The sequence below is a fragment of the Penicillium cataractarum genome, assembly GCF_028827025.1.
Source record: "Penicillium cataractarum strain IBT 29864 chromosome Unknown utg000009l, whole genome shotgun sequence".
Taxonomy (NCBI): Eukaryota; Fungi; Ascomycota; class Eurotiomycetes; order Eurotiales; family Aspergillaceae; genus Penicillium; species Penicillium cataractarum.
This window is the reverse complement of record NW_026622745.1, coordinates 2,263,426-2,279,420: the sequence shown is the minus strand read 5'-3', so window position 1 is coordinate 2,279,420 and position 15,995 is coordinate 2,263,426. Positions and strand designations below refer to the sequence as shown.

The following is a 15,995-nucleotide window of genomic DNA, read 5'->3' as shown; positions in this document are numbered from 1 at the left end:
CTCCTTACTTGTGCACAGGAAAACATTGTATTTAAGTGAGAGGAAGTCATGTTACTGAACCTAGTACAGGAATATTGATATTCCGTGCTTATTCCTGATATACAGTGTACTAGTGTCTCTTTGCACTAGTAAGTCATTGGTGGTACCGTGGTAAACTCAATGGCAGGTACCATGGACTGCTTGCTTAAAGTCGCCACCTCCACAAAGCGATGGTTTAATAGGACCAATGCGATCTCGCCTTGCCCAAACAAACAAAACTTAACAATAATTATTCCGCTCTATCCCCGAGCTATTTGATTGGGGGTCATAGAATAAGCGAAAAGATCATATGACTGACATCATCATGACCCTCCACTGTCCTCGTTGCTCATAAATTAGCGGAAGAGTCCCAGGATCTCCGCTTTTACATCCAAGTTAAATTTTACACACGATAACTACCTGCGAACCTCACAACCAAAATGTACCCAGCCTTGATCAAGCATCAAATTGTGAAGCCATCGGCATTTCACATAACCAGACTCGCAAGAGCCTCGGTCTCTAACAAAACTCATTCAAGTTCCAAGGGCAATGAAGAATGTATGCACCACCTAATAGCTTCCCCTCTATCATCAAGTCAAAGTAACTCATCAGTTCTGCGTCTAGTCTTCGTTACTACCACCTTTCCTGATGATTATGAATCGTCCCTTAACTCCGACATCTTACAGGAACAGAGTCGGGCTATGAAAAGCCAAACCACGCCTGACCATTTCAATGCTGTAAGTACTGCCTATGACAGAAGACTACCTCACTCTGCAAGACACTAATTAGCTAGGCCGATATCGAGCAACACAAAGCTGATATTTACGAGAGTATCGTCCCCCAGGATTCAAAAGCAGCTATGAAGAAAAAGAATAATCAGGATTTGCCAGAGCAAGAGCCCAGTTTGGATGAAATGTAAAATAATGTCAACTTCTGTATGTAGTGATTTATCATACTTGGACCAAAATGTGAAAAGTTTTGATTGACAAACTCAACTTGATCAGTGTCCATCGTCAGCGGAGCTGATGTCAAGGGTCCCGCTGCTAGTCCAGTTTGTATAGGGGAGGTTATGCGGTACGAGGATCATATCCCGTCAGGTTATTCGTGTATCCATTGGCGAACTTCTTCGAAGTGTCTTGGGATCCTCGGTCAACATTTCCAGCACCCTGCGGACGTGGTAGTGTGGGGATTTCGAAGGAAAGAAGCATCGCGGAACGGACCGAGTGTATGCACTCGGATAGAACTATGTGTTTCCATAGCGCCATTTCCGGTCCAGACCATACAACTCGCCATCCAATGCACCTATTCCATCTTCATACATAATTGCCATCATGGCCTTCGACTGCGGGGTAGTTGCGACAATACAATTCCATTTTTAGCCTCCAGCTGGGGCTGACTATCAGGTGACTGGGAGCCCCGCGCTTAGCGCCCTGGATAGAAAGGGACGATTCCTTTCCTTTTAGGTTGATAAATCTTTCTCTTCACCTTTCGGCAGAATGACGGATCCTCTCGGCGCTACCGCAAGCATCCTGGGCATCGTTACGCCTGCGTTGCAAATTTCTCGGCTTCTACTCGATGACTTGAAAGCCATCAAGGATGCACCGACCAACATCAAAACTCTGACCGGCGACATTGAGTCCCTGGACATGGCACTTACCTCTATCAAGAGCGTCGATGATAATGAATGGGACTCTCTTGGGCCCGCCGTCCTCCAAAACGCAAAAGCTACAATTACTTCCAGTGCCGATGCTTGCAAGAGATTCAACGCGGATGTTCAGCGGTGGACCAGCCGCTCCAAAGACGGCAGTTTGTCATGGATCGATCGATCCAATATTGGGATCTTCAAAAAGACACGGCTCGCGTCGATGAGTGGGGAAATTCATACTTGCCAGACCAAGATTACCTCTGTGATGGGCATCGCAACTTTGTACGATGGTCCCTTTTCCCTCGAATAAATTACAAATGCTTACACAGCAGATGATTTATAGCTTCAAGACCATCCATCAAGGTCAGATCACAGAAGAGATAAGACAGTCAATTATGACCAAGCAAGGAGAACTGTTCGCTGCTTCGCGGGAAGGGCAGACCGAAGTTGCGAGGCTGGAAGACCAGCTGAAAGCTTTGAGCATACTCAGCGACCCCGAAGATGAAGAATATCAAGAAACTCTAGGGCAGTTGAAAGAACACCAAAGGACACTCGAAGCTTCCCAGAAGCTGATTGAGGAGTTAGTGAAAAAGCTTCAGGAGTCTTCTAAACAACCAATCAAGGACGGAGATCATTCGATACATGTCACGTTTGGAGCCCAGAACAGTGGAATGCAGACGGGAGTCAACCACGGTGTAATCAATTTTACTGCGAAATGAGGAGCAAGTTTGAGTAGTGACTTTGTTTTATTTTGGGATTTTATAACTGGCAATTCGAAGCAACTTGTTCTGAGAGTATTTATCTAGTCGCGATTCTGATTTTGTCATTCTGGAAACTCTTGTGATGCATAGCTATGGGAGACATATTTTCTAGAAATTCCGTTTATCCAATTCCAATCAGTTCGATACAGAGTACCAAAAACTTAATAATCAGCGTGGACGCTAAGAATAGACCTTCGTCAGAGGGTTTGCCAAATTGCCAATCACAATAGGTATAGATGGGCATTAGGCAACCAAATGAGATCATCCTGTTCTTACTTTGATCAGCCTCGTTAGGCCCCACTCTCTATTTCTGCTTCGAGGATCTTCTTCAAAGACGCAATTCTCTATTGAATCCCTCTCCGCGAAAAAATTCTGCGATGGTCTCTCAAACGAGGAGGAAGGCGTTCTCGAGACGATCAAGAACCGGATGTCGAACATGTCGGTAAGTTCAGCATAATATAATATTTTTTGGCATACTTCAAGTAGCATTATGTTAACCCTTATCAGAACCAGACGCATAAAGTGTGATGAAACTCCAGGATTTTGTCGCAACTGCACAGCAGCAGGATGGAGATGTGAAGGATACGATGTAGTTCGGCTGGTGCTTCCAACGGGAAAGGGCCAGGAGCCAGTTACATCTCTAGCACTCTACCAGCCCATCCAAACTTACCCTGGAGAAATTCCAGAGGAGCGAAGAGGATTTACATTTTTTAAAACTGCAACCGTGCCCAATATGACTGGTTTTTTCGACTCATGCTTGTGGGAGGACTTGATTCTCCCCATGAGCCATTCCGAACCAGCAGTTATTCATGCCATCGTCGCACTCGCTGCATTGCATGAAGACCTTCAATCGCGAGGAGCCCCTCTTTCACGCGAAAATTTGGCAAACCGTCGCCAGAAGTTCGCACTTGGCCAATATGGTCGATCTTTGGCTGCCTTGAATGAACGGCGATACTCGCAAGATCCAAGACTACGTGATGTGATTGTCGCTTGCTGCTTATTATTTGTATCCATCGATGTACTGCGTGGTCAATATGACCCGGCTCTACTGCATCTCAAACATGGGCTTGCAGTTATTGAGGAAGGACTTCAACTTGCTGGCAGGGGATCTGGAGTTACCACTTGTCGTACGGCCGCTGAACAGACTCTCTTGGCAACTATGACACGCTTGGAAACTCAGTCTGTGTTCTTTGGATTACCTCCTCTAATCAACTCTACTTTCAGCGTTTCGATTAATGACTCGGGTGGGAATTGCTTCAAGACCCTTCGGGAAGCACAAGGGGCCCTCGATAAACTGTTGGCCAGCAGTGTTCGCCTGTTTATGGCTGTTTACCAATTCCCAGTGAAAGATCGGGTAGCCCAGTTGCATCCGAAGTTGGCAGATACACAGAGCGATCTAATGGCTCAATTACGCGAGTTTGGGCAACAGCTTAAGCGGTCCATTACTCACTCACTCCGTCTAGAAGGATTGAAAGAACGGCGAGGACTTGACTTGGTTCTCTTGCACCACATCACGTTCTCAATACTGGCGGAGACTTTGCTATATGGCGAGGATCAGTCCGCTTACAATAATCATCTGAGAAGCTTCCAACGAATGATGGCCTTGTCGACTGAAATTTCCCAAAGCTTTAAAGATGAGAACAATTCAGGCACAAGACCCACCTTACTTCTGGATATGGGTATTATCCCATCGTTGTTTGTGGTAAGCTGGAGATGCAGGGACTCAAATCTAAGACACCAAGCTTTGGATGCTCTTGAAGAATGGCCTCACCGAGAAGGCCTTTGGGATTCGCGTCTACTTGCTATATTCGCACGCCAAATCTTTCAGCTTGAAAAAGAGAACCAGGCCGCATCGGGTGATCCGAACTCTTGGTCACAGATACAGAGCCATTCTCTAGAGGTATCAGATGATCAGTCACACGCAATACTCAGATATCAGACTCATGTCCCAGGGAAAGAAGCGCTAAAACAAAGAAGGGTCATCCCACTTGATGAAGAAATTTGAGCTGTCATTTACTGTATCTACTACATAAAGCTCAATAATGGAGTCCCTTGAAATGGGAGTACATCAGGTTTGCAGGTTGTGTTCTCGGCAGGGACCTGGCCATCAAAATACCTCTTGACATTTTCCAGTAAGCATGAAGATGGGCTGGCAATGGCAGTGTGCTAAAGGGTCACCAGTTAGTATTCTATTTTAAATATCAATGAGTCAGCCACACTTACTCCAACCGAGGCTTGAACCAGTACTACGGAGCCAGGAAACACTGATGACATCTTGTATGCTCTGTAGTATAGTCAGTTTAGTTCAGACGAGTCGGGTGCCCAAAGTCCAACATACCCTCTTTTGGGAGCGACAGGGTCGATCTCGGGAGTGACGAAAATAATTGGAAATGCGGTTCTCTTTGCATCCAGTATCGAACCTAACTTATATCAGCAGTGCATCGAGCATGTACCTATTCAAAGCATTCCACATACCTGGCAGTCTTCCACTGCTAGGTGGAGTACCATTAAAAGACCTACACATGACAGTGCCCGCATTGTTGGGCCACACTTCCCCAAAGAAGGAACTTTGTGCAGTCAAATTATCGACATAATTTCGATACTGGCTCAAGTCCTCGAATTGATTCCCCGCGTACCCATCTATACACTTTATCAGTGTGTTGACATCAGTCGTCCCATTCTTCCCACTTCCGTCGTTACAAGGATTCGCAGGTAAATTACCGTCCGTTACTGCGCTCACGTACGCGGAAATGTTGCCTTGTTCCAATCCTGATAGAACGTCTGCCAATTCGGGAAACTGGGACAAAGGAGTGTACATAGCTGACAAAACGTACTCCTTCAAATCTGAATACGTTGCCATCAATGGAATTCCACAGCCCTGTGAGGTTGGAATAGGGATTGGGTGGTTTTTCAACCCGGCCAGGAGGAGGTCGAGGCGGCTGCTAATGTTCTTCGCGGATGGACCCCAGAATGAACAATTAGATGCTCCACCTCGATAGCAGTATTTGCAGAACGAATCTAGTGCTTTGCTCGTGTCATAAAGATTAGAGCTCCAACCTAGGTTGTAATAGTCTGAAGCATCCACCACACCGTCAAGTACCATCTTCCCCACATTATCGGGGTAAAGTGATGCGAAAGTGACCCCTAGCACCGTGCCATAGCTCACGGCAAGATACGAAATCTTAGCTTCTTCCACTGGCTTTTGAGCTAACACTTGCTCCGCCTTGATGTATGTGAACAAGTCGTGAGCTACAGCAGGTGTACTGAGAAATGACGCGCTTCCATTTGGTCCTCCGACACTCGATGTGCACGCATTACCAAAGATCTCGGCCGCATAGTACTGAGTGCTCAGCGATGTTGAAGAAGCGAAGGAGACGTCCGGATAAAAAAGCTTTTCGAACTGGGCTCTTTCTTCCGGGTGATGAGGCCAGCAGTCTATAACGGGACCACTTTCGCCAACGCCACGGGGATCAAAGCCGACGATATTATGCCGTGAGCCCAATGCTTCGGATAATGTTGGACCAGCTGTAAGGACTAACTCCACTCCCGAGCCTCCAGGACCTCCTATAATACTTGTGAGTGAACACTGTAAGCTCTCGATTTTCTTCGCCAGTATTCGCCATACCTTGGTTAATCAACACATTTTGAGTATATTCTGTGGTATTGGGAGCTGCGAATTTGACAAAGGCAATTGCTGTGGTTCCTCTTGAGGTATCGCCGTAGTCCAAAGGAACTTTAAGTCGCGTGCATGTGAAATTGTCGAAGCAAGGTATCCAATTTAGATCATGAGAAGGAGTGATCTGGGAATCACGTTAACGGGTGCAATTTGACAAGATATCGTTCCTTGGGTGCGACTCACAGATGTCCAGTCATATACCATTGCCTTAGCATCGTGAGAAGCTAAAGCCAGAGGCAGGGTTGCACAGAAGAGAAGTACTGTAATAGAGTTTTGTAAAAAACGATACATGGTAAATGCCATTATCGAAGCCAGTGAGAGATATCTCAGACTCGATGTGTTTGATTTACTTCGAGGGTGTCCTGTTGGGTTATTTATGCTGGTCTTTCGTAAGGCCCCCTTCCAATATGATAGCATAGTCTCAGCCACTTTTTCATGATGCAATATCAATCCTCCATAGCTCGCGTGTCTATCAGGAACTATACTTATTTTCTCCAAATATAGCCAGGTAGTCGTGAGTTGTCAATAGTGTGATTTGATTGGCCAGCTCGTCTAGCTATGATCCACCAGGAGCGAACAGCGAAGGTTAAGGTTGGATGCCTTACTACTGAAATGGCATTTTTACCTCAAATTGATGTGCTATTAGATCAATCGTCTGCTATGGAGGTTTTCTGGAGTCCTGGTGCCTGGTGGTGTACCAAGAATACTATAGATCTACCTCAGTAATCACTTTAGTAAAGCTATCCCATCATTCATGCGAGTACCTTCACCGAGATATATCTTTGCGAGCCATTGTATATTCAGACGACTCTAACCATCACCAGGTTTGTGACTTGGCTGCAGCTCGGTTACAAAAATTGAAAACTTGACACATTCCATGAAACACTAATATCTCAGGCCTTGGGCAAAGAAGGAGGAAGGAAGGAAAGACACGAACAATGTCCATTTGATGCCTGACGAATTAGGCACCGATATGGTGCATCCTCGCTATGTAAGCCGTCATATATAACTACTACCCCACACTATGTCACTAGATATTAGCTTCGGGGAGTCAGCTATAGGTAATTGCTCCATTACTAGTGTCGAATACCATGGTAGATTACATTATCGAGAAATGGTCAAGTTCATGTATGTGCATAACTGCCCCAAGATGTACAAATTCTGAGTCAGCATCACGTGTACCCCCCAGATCTGGGGCCTCGGTCCCTTGTCCCAACAGAAATGACGAACGATTGTGATCGTGACGAGTGTGATTGATGATCGGCCCGTTCGGCATGAGCTGAACACTTCTATGGGGAAACCATTTTGCCAGTCGCAATTCTATCCTTTGTAATATCCTTGCCTCTCCTTATCAACTTTACGCCGAGTCCGGGGCTCCCGATTTCTCTCCCCTGAACAAAAAGAACATCATCGTCGGGCAGGACTATATTTGCTTATCGCTTATCAACTCAGCTAAGCCCAGCTGAAAGCAACATCAACCAGCGATTGACTGTCCGGTCTGACAGACGACGAAATTACATTCCTTTGCTCCCGTTCCAATTTATCAGAATGTCGACCGTTCTGTCTACACTTCAAGCCGGGGGCCTTCGCGACCTACTGTCAACTGTGGGTTCGTTGGCGACGTGGAAAACCTTGGCCTTGATTCTGGCCATCGTCAACCTCAAGAACCTCCCATTCGTTTGGCATGTAAGTTCCAACACCCGCTATAGCATCCTTCCTAGTACCGCAGCTTCGTCCCTGGATGCTGTGTAACAGAGTTGACCGATCTTTCCAGTTCCGCCTGTTGTACCATTTCTTGGTCAACCTACGCTTGAAGCCTAGCGCTCCCTTCTTCCCCAAGGGCAAGGCTATCGTGGATGTGCAGGGCAATCCCACACATCCGGTCTTCGTGTCATGTGGGATCACGTCGCGGACTCCGCTGCTAGAGACGGACTATAACATGCACAAGTCCAACAGCACCTACTTTACAGACTTGGATGTGTCGCGTACAGCACTCGTGAGCCGACTGTATAGCCCCGGTGTCGGCCTCGTGAGCAAAGAACTCGATAAGGAGTTCTCGGAAGCTGCTAAGAAGGAAGGCAAGCGTGCACCCAAGCGCAAGCCGATCATCATCGTACTTGGATCTGTATACTGCAGCTTCAAGCGCGAGATCAAGCCCTTCGAGCTGTACGAGGTGCATTCCAAGGTCATCTCGTGGGATAAGAAGTGGATGTACATCCTATCTTCTTTCATGCGCCCGGCTAGCAGAGCCGGCGGCGAGAAGACATTGCTCGCTACAGCTCTGAGCAAGTATGTCGTGAAGAAAGGACGACTGACGGTTGCGCCGGAGCGCATTCTACGCTTGGGCGGATTCCTGCCCACGCCACCCGTCGGGGACCAGACCCTAAGCGTGGCAGACTCGTCAACAGAAGCCTCGGCGATTGGCACCCCTGCCAGTGGTGAAGGGATCACCGCTACTGGAGGCGTTGATGGTTCGCTCGTACGGGAGGTTCTGAAGTTGAACGATGATCAAATTCCCAGTCGCGAGGCTCTCGAGGAGCAGCAGAAGGCAAACTCAGACTCATGGAGCACCGATGAGTGGACATGGGAACACATCGAACAGGAGCGGTTACGAGGGCTGGCAGTTGTTGAGGGATACATCAACCTGGACGAGAAGCTAAATGGGGAGTGGGCCTGAGAATCAATAGACTTCGATCTTTCGGGATAGACCTTAATAAATAATGAAAATAACCTAATTTTCAGACACAATGGCTCGATTGCGATGGCCCACGGCGGTTTGCAGTTGGTTTTTGCATTTGAAAATTAATCTGTTCTATAAACCGTATAGGATCGCTGCAAGTGTTCACAGGCGTGGCCCTGCGGGATCTCTTCGAGAGCAAGGTTATCTAGCTCTCACAATCCGATAGACTCGACAGAACATAAGATCTCTTGCATGTAAACGAGTAAGAAAGACAACAAGTTGACTAACTCACAAATGTCCCATGGTTCATCAGTAAGCTCGAATCGCACCACCGTCAGCTCCGGCAGTATCCGAAGCTCCAGCGTAGGCCTACTGTATTAGATACAACTATCGTGACCGAAAGGATGGAAATTGCCATATATAGTTTGAGTCAATACCGTCATGTACGGTACGGAGGCTCCAAGAGATACACGTGACATCACCTGACCTTTGACCATCGGCGAAGCTCTCACCTTGTTCCGTCGCAACAGCAATCACAGTCGCAAGTCGCTCAAACTGGGATATTACCCTCTTCTTTCTTCCGCTCAAATCTTTCAACCTTCTTCGACAACTGCATACTCCAAAGTAAGTGATGATACTTCTTGTTTTGCGGGGTTCTGCCTTCTTCCTTCTCATACTACCCCCTTACCTTACACCAAGCCCGGACATCACATTTAGCCGTCAGAAGATCCGAGACCGGCTGAAGCAGAGAGAGAGAGTCCAGTCCCGTCACGGCTCCTATGGACACTCACCAACTTAAGCCCACTTTTTCTTGTCTGATCGGACGGCCCCCATCCCCTGCCACACTCGATTGTGATTAGTCCAATCACAATCCCATTCCTCACCCTGATTTCCTCCCTGCTCTTAGATTATCAGGCCATCGTGCACCCACTCCACCCTCGCCCCCCCAGCACCTGCATGGTTGGCCCACTCTTGGTGGTCTAACTGTTCACTTTCCTCTTTTTTCTATGGCTCCTGGCGCCTGGCGAACCTAGCCTAACACCTTGTGCTCATTATTGCGGTCTTATTGGAACGGTTATCGACTCGTCCATTCCTGGGAACTCTGCAACCGCTTCCTTGTCTTCTTGCCCCTGTTCCTCACCTCCTTCCTCGCAGGAGACTGGTCGCCATTTGATCCTTCTAATTGGCGCTTTGGACTAAACCTTTTGCTTTGGCCCTTCCGCCCCTAGGGAAAAAAGAGCCTCCGAGCAGACCTTATCGCGCGATCCTCCTCCATACCACCTACGTCGACTCCTATCGCAATCTTCACGACTCTCTCCCATCCCTGAGCAGCTGGAGAACCCTTCAATAGCCCACGCTCACACCTTTCTTTTACCTACTCCGGCTTGCCGATCCCTGTCGCCTTTCCCCGACCGCTGGGAACCACACCCTATCGCCGTCGATCAGCGGTCGCTTTATTCGACGACGGCACCCGAACCTTTGACCTCCCTTCCTTACATTGACGTTCCTTCCTACTTTTCATGATGGCGGAAACTCTGGATCCGCCCCGTCTGGAACTCCCAGGAGGTGGTAACATCGTCGAGTTCGAGCCTGTTTCTATCACACCACCTCAGAGCGCCAACGGGAAGAAGGATGCGCCTGAAGGGGTGCCCTCGGAGTTGTCAGACCTCGAGCTCGATCCCAAGGCCACCGCAGTGCCTGGCGAACCTACGATTAAGCGGGAGGAATCTGAAGAAGCAGAAGAGCTTATCGAAGATATTGAACCCGACCATTACTATGGTGGTGGAAAGATTCCAGTATTCAAGCCAGTTAGTACTCCTAACTTGCAGAGTTCTTTCCATCCATGAGAGTTGGATCACTCTAGCACATTCTTTCTAGGATAGTCTCACTAACACGCGACTTACCTTCTCAGACCATGGACCAATTCCGCGACTTCCAGTCTTTTATCAAGAAGATTGACAAGTATGGAATGCAAGCGGGTATCGTGAAAGTGGTTCCTCCAAAGGAATGGTGAGTGCTTGGAATAATTCAGGGTGATGTGGATGATTATGCTCATATCTTCCTTCTTTTGAAGGACCGAATCACTCCGCCCATTAGACGATGCAGTGAAGACAATCCGTGTCAAGAATCCTATCATGCAGGAGTTCCATGGATCCCACGGCACATACACCCAAGCCAACATTGAACGACAGCGCACATACAACTTGCCCCAGTGGAAGGGTCTGTGCGAAGAAAGTAGCCACCAACCGCCTGCTCGCCGAGGAGAGCGACGTCGAAACCAAGAACGTGTCAATCGAGCCGCCCCCACACCGCGACCTCAAGTTTCTCGTCCAGAGGGCCAAAAGCGTCGCCCTGGCCGACCTCCCAAGCGTGGAAATCAAGTCAAAGTCAAAGATGAGCCTACCGATGATGATGATGCAGAGAAATCCAGACCCGAAGGCCCTCCGACCCCTGTTTCACCCGAATCTCTTCCTGTTGAGCCCAAAAGCGAGGACTTGAGTGATGGCGAATCCCTTCCGGCCGCCAAACCTAAAGGGAGACAGCCAAAGTCTGTAACGGCACGTCGCAAGAATAACCGCGGCGAGACCGTTGACCACGTGGACGAGGAAGCGTTCAAGGAGTTTGATTATCGCATCCACGATAACGAGGATTACACGGCAGAGAGATGTGAGGAGCTGGAGACTGCCTACTGGAAGTCGCTCATGTTCAACAACCCGATGTACGGTGCCGATATGCCGGGCTCCCTCTTCGACAGCTCGACCACTTCGTGGAACGTGGCCAAATTGCCCAACTTGCTTGATGTCCTTGGACAAAAGGTCCCCGGTGTCAACACGGCGTATCTGTATTTGGGAATGTGGAAGGCCACGTTCGCGTGGCATTTGGAAGACGTCGATCTATACAGTATCAACTACATCCACTTTGGTGCCCCGAAGCAGTGGTACAGCATTTCACAAGATGATGCGCCCAAGTTTGAGGCAGCCATGCGCAGCATCTGGTCCAGCGATGCCAAGAATTGTGATCAATTCTTGCGCCACAAGACCTACTTGGTCTCTCCCAGCTTGCTGAAGTCTCAGTATGGTATCACCGTCAACCGACTCGTCCACTACGAAGGAGAGTTTGTTATTACCTTCCCATATGGCTATCACTCCGGCTACAACATTGGTTACAACTGTGCTGAATCTGTCAACTTTGCCACGGAGCGATGGCTGGACTATGGTCGTATCGCCAAGAAGTGCAACTGTGAAGCCGACAGCGTCTGGATTGACGTGGATGAAATCGAGCGCAAGCTCCGCGGCGAAGCCACCCCCGATTACTATGGGGATTACGACAGCGAGCTCGAAGGGTTCGACTGTGCTTCTGATATGCTCACGCCTCCACGCAGTGTGCCCGACAAGCCTTCCACCCGTGGGCGAAAGCGGAAGAATGCGGGTGACGGGCCGCGAACCAAACGACTTAAACTCCACCTCGAAGGCCCGCGGAAGATCCCATGTTTACTGTGCCCGAACAATCTCGATTATGAAGATCTGTTGCCAACCGAAGATGGCAAGGGCCATGCTCACCGCCGATGTGCATTATTCATTGAGGAGACGTCGATTCTCCGAGATGCATCCGGCAACGAGGTTGTGTGTGATATCGACAAGATTCCCAAGGCTCGCCTGGGATTGAAATGTCTCTTCTGCCGCGAGGTTCGTGGAGCTTGCTTCCAATGCAACTTTGGCAAATGCACCCGAGCCTATCATGCCACATGCGCACTGCTGGCCGGTGTTCAGGTTGAGCATGGTGCAATTGCTGTCATTGCCGACGATGGCCAACAGTATTCACTGCCGAGTGTGGACCTCAAATGCAAATTCCACCGACAAAAGCGACCCACGGGAGTCTTGGTTGAACCATCTGATCTAGATCGCCGGGTCATTGAAGCTGCCGGTCGTCTATCGCAGGGAGATTTGATTCAGTTCCAAGCCGACAAGGAGATTAATGGCGCCATTGTGTTAGAGAATCGTCCGGAAGAGCGGAGTCTCTTATTGAAGGTTCTGCCGCGAGGGTAAGTTCTTTTCTTTTCTTTTTTCTTTTTTTCTTTTTGTTGGGAGGGGGAGAAACCTCCCCCCACTACGGAGGGGTTTCAATTGCCCCGAATTTCCCGAACAATACCCACGCCCATCCAATTATTGCTCCTCCCCCCTGGTTTTGCCCCTCTCGCCTTGCAACCCAAAACGAATTACCCAATACTGATAATTGTCAACAGAGATGTCATCGAGATGCCTTACCGCTGGATGCTGGTGGTACGCAAGAGCAACTTCGTGCCCCTCGCACCGGGCATCCAACCCCTCCCGGCCCACTTAGCGCGCAAGGCCGACTCGAGAAAGGAATTGGAGGCTGCCGTTCCGGTCGCAGGCAGTGCATTTGGCGACAGTCGATCTCCCTATCAGTGGGCTGAATTTGAGACGGTGGATGGAGCTAGGAACCAATTCGCCCCACCAGTCCGGGTGAACCTGGACAAAGATGAGCAGGTGTGGCATTACTTGGGCACGCAGTCCACCGAGAGTAGGGCACAGTATACGCACAACCCTAGCGTGCCCGTCCACAACCCGCGGGCCAATTTCCTGGACAGCGTCAAGTCGCTTGGCGTGGCTGGTGGTGTCAATGCTCGTGCATCGAAGATCCCCCCCCACCGTCCATTCCATTATGCTGCCACCGCTCCTGCCCCTCCTTACCAGCAAAATCTTTACGCCCAACACCGACCGTCGCTGCTACAACAAAACCAACATCTCCTCCCGCCAACCTTGAACGCTGTCCACTTCGTTGCCCCTCACCTACAATCTTCCTCCTCCTCCTCCTCTCCCTCCTCGTCATCGCTCCGACCGCCCTCGTTCGCCGCCGCCGCCTCTCCCTCCGCCTCCTCTTCCTTGCAGCACCTTGCCCCTCCCCCTCCCCCTGCCCCTGCTGCTGCTACCGGTGCTGCTGCTGCTGGACCTGCGATGCCGTCGGCCTTTCGAACTTTGCCGAATTCATCTATCCGCCATGCCCCCTACCCCACGGTCACCAAGTCGCATGCTCAGCAGCAGCACCACCTCACTTCCACCAATACCTTTGCCAACGTTCGTGACCTCATCGCCCGTCGCCGCCTCGCCCAGATCACTGAACATGCCAATGTGTTCGCCGGGTACACGATCGTCAGCCCGGAATTGGTGGTAGAAACTCTGCTGGGTCCTATGGGATCGATTCCTCCGCTCAATGGCCTCGAAAAACTCGAGCTGGCCATGGCCCAGCAGCGGGTGCAGCCCCGGGCGGCCGATGGGACCTTGTTGCCGCCCCAAACTCTCAATATGCGGGCAGATGAGGTCGCTCGGCTTCTTCAGATGCTTCGATTCTCGTTGGTGAGCCACCGCGAGCGATTGGATGTCATCCAGAAGAAAGAGTCGGAGGGGGTCAAGCAAGATATTGTCGATCAAGGGAGTGTTGCCGCGGCGCGGATGCCCGGGAAATATGCCTTTTTGGATCAGCAACGAGCCAAGGCCCCCAATGTGTATCAGTCCCCGTATAATATGCCGTCTGGTCTTTCCGAATATGCAAAGACCACCTACGGGCTGATCCCATCGCCGGATGAGCCGCCCAAGTCGTCCCTGGCCAATGACTTTTTTGCCAGCCTCTCCCAGGCGGATAAGGAGAAGATCATGAGGACATGCGGGAGCTTTGTGCAACGTGCCATTGAGCGGTCGACCAGTCACAGTCGGCATAGTTCAACGGCGTCGAATTTGCGATTGTCATCGGCCCTTGCACAACAGACGGAGAATCCAACCATTGACATCACAACGGTGGACGATCCCCCACTCTCCGGTCTGGACCTGCCTCTGCATGCCGATTCCCCTTGCTCCAGTTTTGGTCGGTCGCATATGCGGTTTCCTTCGCCCAATGACTTCCCCACCCACGGACCAGATCCTCAACCCGATCACCACGATCTCTTTGGTGATCAACAGGCCAACACTCGGTTCTGGCAGAACGGGCCGTGGGTCGCTGGCGACGGCAACACTCCAAACGAAGAGAATCGGCCCTTCTTCGGGCCACATCTCTTTGGACCTCATGAGCGACTCAAGCACGACTATGCATCCTCTGATATCTCCTTGGGCAAAGGGCCCGGCTCTCTACATTCGGTCGATATGGCCGGATTTGGACCCGATGTGGCCGACGATCTCCTCACGGGAGGACTCAGTCCATGAACTATGGGATCGACCTTGATTTTCTCGATTTCTTGATCTTGCCGAGTCCTTCCTCCTCGACCCTTGTACCTTCCCATTGTCCACCATCTCTTCTCGCGCTTTGCCTTCCCTGCGACTGTACTGCATCTACCTCATGTAACGACTTCACCGGACTGACGACTGCATGAATGGGCGTTTTCTTCTGCTCTTCTCCCACCCCCATTTTCGTTCCTGACCTCGATTCACGATCGTTCCGCACGACACGGGTCATGTTTCTTATGATTTATTCCATCTTTGTTTTCTGGAGTTTGATACTAGCTGGCTGGTTATGACTCAGCGTTTGATTATTGTTTTGATTTTCTTTCCCCCCTCCTGTCCCCCTCCTCTCTCCCTGGACACGGATTCCCGTTCGGAATGCTGCTCTGGTTGATTCTATCCACCAGACTGGCTGTATAGACTTGGAATCCGTTGACCCTCAAAAAATCACCCCATCCGCCCCCTTTCTCTTGACCCCGACTTGTCCTCCTTTCACACATCTTTGCCGCTTCGCCTCCCCAATTACTTCCCCCCGTTCTCCCCCCGATTCGCTCCCAACTGTTCGATATTTCAGGGCCTACTTCCGCCCGCCGACTCCGATGATCGATCTAGATCTCCTTTTCAGATCTCCCTCTAGATCCGTCTCCCCCCATGTCCGACTAGATACTCAAACAAGAAAAAAATTTCTCCCCCAAACCCACCGGACGTCCATATCTGTGCACCCACCATTTTCCATGTTTGATACCCCCCCTTTTTTCGCACCCTCTGCACTGGGGATGCCGACCGTGTGGCATCGTGGATTCTGTGGTCCACGTTTTGTTATCTGGATTGCCCGGTCTCTTCCCTTTTTGCTCCCCCTTTTTTTTCCTGTTCTGAGTGATGATTATCTTGGCGCTCATCGATGGCCCCGTGCGCTCTCCGGGGCGGCCATCTTATTCCGATGTGGCAGCCGTCACCCTCTGGGTGACCTTTTTTTCAATGATAG

At 50.0% G+C, this 15,995-nt stretch overlaps 6 protein-coding genes across 6 annotated transcripts; 5 read left to right on the top strand and 1 right to left on the bottom strand.

The window, feature by feature from the left end:
- Positions 1-458: 458 nt before the first annotated feature.
- N7496_011420 (uncharacterized protein) lies at positions 459-937 on the top strand (the record flags this gene model as incomplete). Its single annotated transcript, XM_056704333.1, has 3 exons — positions 459-576; positions 643-755; positions 812-937. 3 exons carry the CDS (start codon positions 459-461, stop codon positions 935-937), a joined length of 357 nt encoding a protein of 118 aa, XP_056550293.1.
- Positions 938-1,514: 577 nt separating this feature from the next.
- N7496_011419 (uncharacterized protein) lies at positions 1,515-2,382 on the top strand (the record flags this gene model as incomplete). The annotated part of the gene is made up of 2 exons (XM_056704332.1): positions 1,515-1,945; positions 2,007-2,382. 2 exons carry the CDS (start codon positions 1,515-1,517, stop codon positions 2,380-2,382), a joined length of 807 nt encoding a protein of 268 aa, XP_056550292.1.
- A 775-nt stretch (positions 2,383-3,157) lies between these two features.
- Positions 3,158-4,429, top strand: N7496_011418 (uncharacterized protein; the record flags this gene model as incomplete). The annotated part of the gene is made up of 1 exon (XM_056704331.1): positions 3,158-4,429. The coding sequence occupies one exon, from the start codon at positions 3,158-3,160 to the stop codon at positions 4,427-4,429; it is 1,272 nt and encodes a 423-aa protein (XP_056550291.1).
- Positions 4,430-4,449: 20 nt separating this feature from the next.
- Positions 4,450-6,304, bottom strand: N7496_011417 (uncharacterized protein; the record flags this gene model as incomplete). The annotated part of the gene is made up of 6 exons (XM_056704330.1): positions 4,450-4,590; positions 4,648-4,708; positions 4,763-4,822; positions 4,878-5,988; positions 6,050-6,224; positions 6,284-6,304. The coding sequence occupies 6 exons, from the start codon at positions 6,302-6,304 to the stop codon at positions 4,450-4,452; spliced, it is 1,569 nt and encodes a 522-aa protein (XP_056550290.1).
- Positions 6,305-7,648: 1,344 nt separating this feature from the next.
- On the top strand, positions 7,649-8,777 carry N7496_011416 (acyl-CoA thioesterase; the record flags this gene model as incomplete). The annotated part of the gene is made up of 2 exons (XM_056704329.1): positions 7,649-7,786; positions 7,875-8,777. 2 exons carry the CDS (start codon positions 7,649-7,651, stop codon positions 8,775-8,777), a joined length of 1,041 nt encoding a protein of 346 aa, XP_056550289.1.
- Positions 8,778-10,300: 1,523 nt separating this feature from the next.
- On the top strand, positions 10,301-14,995 carry N7496_011415 (putative jumonji family transcription factor; the record flags this gene model as incomplete). The annotated part of the gene is made up of 4 exons (XM_056704328.1): positions 10,301-10,588; positions 10,693-10,790; positions 10,855-12,822; positions 13,024-14,995. 4 exons carry the CDS (start codon positions 10,301-10,303, stop codon positions 14,993-14,995), a joined length of 4,326 nt encoding a protein of 1,441 aa, XP_056550288.1.
- Positions 14,996-15,995: the final 1,000 nt, after the last annotated feature.